General features: G+C 36.6%; 1 protein-coding gene across 2 annotated transcripts in view; it reads right to left on the bottom strand.

Annotated features, from left to right (window-relative positions):
• Positions 1–341: 341 nt before the first annotated feature.
• specc1 (sperm antigen with calponin homology and coiled-coil domains 1) overlaps positions 342–6,237 on the bottom strand; it is a 32,983-nt gene continuing 27,087 nt past the window's right edge. For both annotated transcript variants that reach the window (XM_087807608.1, XM_087807609.1), the window contains 3 exons: positions 4,572–4,688; positions 2,167–2,226; positions 342–680 (listed from right to left, as the gene is read on the bottom strand). In XM_087807608.1, coding sequence (XP_087663734.1) covers positions 591–680; positions 2,167–2,226; positions 4,572–4,688 — 267 coding nt within the window. In that variant the 3' untranslated portion in view covers positions 342–590. The remainder of the gene's footprint in view (positions 681–2,166; positions 2,227–4,571; positions 4,689–6,237) is intronic.

Here is a 6,237-nt window from a genome sequence, read left to right as displayed (position 1 = left end):
TATCATTAATGTCATATATCACATATACAACATATCACAAGTATGTATTTTTACAGTACATTTTCAAGATTTGTTTCAAGAAAATTCTGTATCAATAAAGTTTTTTCTAAATGTTCTATGAGGAAATCTGAAACTTCCAGTTCTGTTCTGGCATCTGTTTCCTTCGTGCTGCGACATGTTTCTCCGGCAGAGGAAGCAACATCATCATCAACCGTGGAAAAATGAACCCAAACTTTTTTTCTTTTTTTTCAAAAGCTTTATTTAGAAAACAGTTATGACAAGAGACGACACTTCAAAACATCATCAAAAAGATTTTTTGGTCCAGTGCTACCAGAGTTTGTTGGCACTTGTTGCCGATAGCAACCGTTTTCGTTTGTGTGTCTATGAATAAAGTTTGACTTCTCGTTGCCATCTGTACAGATGTAAACAAACATAGACATGTGTGTATTTTTGTAGGAAGATGCTGAGGAGTGTGTTTTGGCGCAGACACAGTTATTTACAGAGTCTCTCACGTCGAAACCAGGGCTCGGTCCAGGTCATCTCCAGAGCCGTGGGTCAATATTTGTCTATCCGGGTTCCTCGGAATCTCCTCAGGTCTCGAAGTATCTGTAGATCTGTGACACGTAGAGCATCACGCTCTGCCAGTCCGGTCGGTCCGTCCTCGTCAGCTCCTCCATGTTCTGCGGAAGAGGAAGACACAACCATCGTCATCTTCAGCGATGAGTCACGCTCGACGGCCGGCGGCCGCGACGCGGCTCCAGTCGGATGAGTTAGAGGAGGGAGGCGGCACCAGACCGAGGGGGTCCGGCTCATGTTGCCTCCATCTGACGCCCCCCTGACAGATTTACACGTTGAACTACTTTGTTCGTTTATTGACCAAATATTCCATCGTGGGAGAAGACGAGAGTCATTTTTGGGAAACTGTGCTTCAGTGAAACTTAATCTGTTGATGATCACCTCATAAGAATGTTAGTAATAACATGTATTACTCAAAATATGAGGTTAAAACATCAAGAACTACGTGAGTCACTGTGACAGATTCTTTCCAAGCCCTTGTTTTAAGAGGTTTATTTTGCAATCTTAATGATTCACAAATACACTTAAAAACCAATAATAATATTTCACAAGTTCGTCGTGTCACAGGGTAGATGAGGCGATGATTTTGACCTATTTAGTGTCTACGTTTTCGGGAAACGAAACCAACTTAGTAGCTGATCCTGTTACTTTTGCTAGCGCCAAACATGCTAACACGTTGCTAATTAAACCTGCATATAACTTTCAACAATACAAATAAAACAAACAATTATTCATTCATTCACAAGGGGGCTGGGAGCAGTGTCATTGGGAGAGAGGCGGGGGACACCCTGGACAGGAAGCCAGTCTGTCACAGGGCACACAAAGTCACACAACCATTCGCACACACACTCATACCTATGGAAAATTTCCCCTAAGTTTCCAATCAACCTCTGTATGTTTTTGGAGTGTGGGAAACCGGAGTGCCCGGAGTAAACCCACGTAACACGGGGAGAACAATTAATAAAATAAAAAAAAGTTTAGAGAAATTCTTCACCTACAAAAGCATATTTATACAATCAAAGGTGTGTACGCGTTTCTTAACGAAACACATCCTTCTTCTCCCAAATTTAAAGTCATTAAAGTGGTCACAGTGCCACCTAGTGTCAGGGAGGAGACATGACTCAGTGATTATTACAGAATAATTAGAAGATGTGGGATGGATCACAACATTTTGGTTTTTCTGTTATTTTATATACATCTCAGCCATGATACAAAGGTTGTTGGTTCAAAACCCAGCTCCAGATGTTGTAAATGTCTGAATTTAAGTAAAAAATATATATTATTGAGTATGTTTTTCATAAAAAAGTAGACGCTTTCAAGTGAATTGAAGAAAATCTCTGGTTGTAAATGAAGAAGAAAACCTCTCACATGTATTAGTCACAGCGAGAACAGCGAGGAGGCAGGAGAGAGAAAAGTCTAATTACTGTGATTAATTCTCTGCACCGTCTTTAACTTTGACGTCCTATTATTCACCGTCGGGAAAAAAAACAGCTCAACAGGCTCCGGCCGTAAATATTCCGAGGTGAAGCTTCTCGCTGCAGATGAACTTACGAGACGCGAAGATCGGTTTCACGTGTGTTTGGATCTTACCAGGGAAGCTTTGATGCCGACGCTCTCGGCCGCCTGGAAAGCCAGGGTTAGATTCCGGACCTGAGGTGGATAAGAAAATAAAAGGAACATTTTTCAATCAAAAAGAAAAATGTTTTATCACAGAATTCTTCTTCTTGAGCGTAAATTACATTTTTTTTTAACACTAACATGACATTAAAAATGTGGGGAATGTCAGCAAAAGACTTCTACAGCAGCTGCCAAATAAAAAGGTAGCGTTGGCCAAACTATTTATTGTGAGTTCAACTATTCTTTTTTGCTCATAGTTTTCCTCTTCCTTTGTATTCTTGTCTCTAAATGTAAATAAAATTGAAAAATATGTTTTAAAAATTCATTTTTAAATGTCCAATATGTACCAGATTCATATTTGAACAAATATATAAATAAAAATGTGTTGATTTGACTTCATTTAAAAATAGTTTTCTCGTCATAAGAATGACTTTTTCTTCTACTTCTATGTCCTACTTTTGTCGTGATGGTCCCTCAGACCTGTCCCTTATGTGGCCCCTTGATCTAGATCAGACCCTTTGACTGTATTTATGCCAGCCCTCATGTAAATTCAATTTATTTTGTATTTATTTTTTGTAACAACAGCATAAAATTTATTTTTCGTTTCAGAACATTTAGAAAAAAATCTTTTTTTATCATTTTTTTTGTCCTTTTTGTGATTATTTTCTTAAATTCATTAAATATTTAGAGTTTACATGCCTTTTATCATATTTTATATTTTTTAGCTTTTTAATAAAGGGTCATGGTATGATCACATCTTTTTTTTTCAGGTTTTGCACTTCTCTCTCTGGGGTTGACGGCCCCTAACTCAAGTATCTACTGTGGCCCCTGTGGAAGATTTTAAAGCTCATTTCACTAACTCTTCCTGAAAACGGGTTCAATTTCTTCATCAAAAGAAAAAAAAAGGAAAAGTGATGCTGACGGGAAAAAGGTCGGCGGGTGACGGTAATGGGATTACAGGGGGGGGAGGACGAGGGTCTGTTTGGGCCTCGGGGGGGGAGTCACTCAGCGAGAGTTATTAAAGACAACATGGACTCTATTGAATTATTCACAGGGTGTCGGTGACGCCGGCTTCATGCTACGAGCGAAGACACACGTCCACGCGTGACGCTTTCTGTCGGTCCGTGTTTACACGAGCGCGGCGTCACGTGTTATTGTTTCCCCGAAGACGTAGAACCCACAACTCAACCGTGGTTTACGTCCGCAGTCGTGATTAACATTATTCTTCGCGACCTTTTGTTTATCAGGTGAACGCTCGCAGTTTCCATCAACAACTGTCTCTCTTTACTGCCTTTACTGGAACTAAACTAGAGACAAATATTAACACTTGAATTCATAAATAAAAACAATCATTTAATTTATTATTGACGCAGATTAAAATGGATACAAAACAAGTGTTTTCATAATGTTTTTGTAACTGTTTGTAAAAGAAAAAGACTGTATTTCAGTGTACTTAGTTTCCACCAGCAGGGGCGCTATTTTTCTGAATAAATAAATAAATGAAAAACAAAAAAAACATTTGGCCTATGTAAAGTTCTGTAAATTAACAAGTATTATAAGATTAACCAGACAAATCAATGTCAACTTCAGAGAGGGACGGACTTTTGTTTTCACACCAACAACTCAAGAACAAGATGAACCCCCTTCCCCCAATAAAAAACAAACAAACAAAAAAATGTATTAAATAAGGAAGGGTTATAGATTAAAAATTAGATTATCTTGATAAAAAATGAATAAATCCCTACTTTTGACTATAATTAATTAAGCGTGATTAATCGCATAATTTAAAACCCCTAATAAAACGTGTAGAAAAAAGTTTTAATGGTGATTTTTGTCCCTTTTTATTTAATGGTTGCTGTGATGTTTTTGTCACAAAATAAACGAGAAGCAACAGTATGAATTATTTGTTGAGTAAAGAGATTCATTTTTCATTTTTTTTATAATAATAATTGTGAAAACACAATCAATACAATATTTATGACGGAATAAAGACAAGTTATTAATAAAAGATTACATTGAAAATAAGAATTAAAGAACAATAATAATATTAAAACAACAATAATAATAATAAAAAGGGAATTTGGGAACAAAAAAAACATGAAAAAAAAAAGATTTGAAATGAAACATTTTAAGAATAAATGTGGAATAAAAAGGGGAATAAAAATACAAGCATAGATTCAGATAAAAAAATGTATCCAAAGTTGGCAAAAAGCCCCACAAATCCTGCATTTAAAGCGTTGCACCGTGAGCGTATATTTTCTCTCTCTAAAACGTTTACACACATAATCCTTCATATAGAGACGCCACAATCTACACATGAATAAGTGACTGTGGTGCAGAGATAAAAGTGTGTCTTGAAGCGTGTGTGTGAGTCCAACCTTATCTTGAGCGATGAGCTCCTGATAGGGGATGTGTGCGGGCAGATACGTGTGCAGGAGGGCGCACAGGGCCAGGCCGTCGCTCCAGCTGCTGCTGAAGTTAGTCACGTCAATATTCTGCAGAGATCACAAACACACACGGTCAGAACTTCATGTCCGTCAACAGCTTCTCATATCCTGCCTTCGAGCAGAAGCAGGTGCTCGGGGCGAGTGTGTGGATGAAGAGAAAATGAGATTTTCTACACACAAGATGTTGAAGTTTAACTGCGAGATCTTCAAGTGTCACGAAAAGTCATCGTTACACACCAACCATCTTCAAGTGTGTAACTGCTGCTCACGTCAAAGTGTAATTGACTTAAACATCCTTTCCTTCCGTGATTCCCTGGACGGTGACCTGCTGATGCTGCGACACAAACGTGCACCGCAGCACGTCCACACAACACAAACGCACAAACAAGAGGAAGCAACAAGCAGGTGGAGGAGGTCGAGAGGATCGAGGCCGAAGAAGGATCTGCTCTCGTCTGATCTCAACTCAGGGTGAAGAATGTGAGACAGTGTGTGTTGGTGTGTGTATATGTGTGTGTGTCTGATATTGTTGCCCAGAGAAAACACAACATCTGGAATATATAGCGTCAGGATGTACAGCTACACACTTGAGTGTAGACATCATGAAAGTCATCATCATTATTGGTTTGAAATTAAAAAAACTCCTTAAAACTGAAACTTTTTCAGCTGTTGTGAGGTTTGTATATTAAAATAATGTCAAATTAAATAAATATTATCTTGTATTAATAAATGCATTTGCCCCAAAAGTACATTTCTTCTTACGTTTTCATTATTTGATTTCACAAATTGTTGATCCGTCATGATACCTGATAATAATGTTAATAAAAATGTTTTTTCTTGCGTCACAAAATACTTATAAATCTTGTACACCGGAGTCAAAAATGGCAACATTGTCGTGATAAAACTGTCATGTTTTTTAAGTAGTATTAGAGCACGTGTAAGGTTCAATAATATGTTATAATGTTAACAAATTATATTAGTTCTATAAGTGGTTCTCACTTTACTTAACCACTTTTAGAGACATTATATATATTGTTCATTTTTTGGTTCTATAAATTTGAAAATGTGAATGTCAAATCAAAAAGGTGGCACGAGGGCAAATTTTATTGAAATCTAAACAATATTTGATAAATATTAAATAAGGATGATTTCATTCATTTCAGCTCCTTTCGACTGAACTTGGGTTCTTTGGTTTTCAATTTTTTTATTTTATTTATTCCCTTCTTTTTATCATTTCGACTACTCTTAATGTATGTATGTAATGTTGACAATATTAAAATCAGTTACAATTTATACTTTTTTGTTATTAAGTGTGAATTTATTTGGTTGAAGAAAGTTAATGATTTTCTTTCTTAGTATTTATTTTTAATTGTCCTAAAAAGAGACTTATTATTTCGTCAGGGTCAAAAAACACGTGCACTTTCTTTTGTAAACAGTGAAGTTATACTAATATTAGGGTTTATTGAAGATTTCAATGAAACTTACATCATATTTAATACGTGTTGAATACGGAGGATTCCCATCATTTCAGATACTTTCGGCATTTGTTTTTCCTATTATTGTCTTTTAGAGTTTTATTTGCTTTTTAAAATGTATTTCT

This window comes from Callionymus lyra, chromosome 14 (genome assembly GCF_982586985.1).
Source record: "Callionymus lyra chromosome 14, fCalLyr1.hap1.1, whole genome shotgun sequence".
NCBI lineage: Eukaryota > Metazoa > Chordata > Actinopteri > Syngnathiformes > Callionymidae > Callionymus > Callionymus lyra.
This window is presented reverse-complemented; position numbering and strand designations above follow the sequence as displayed.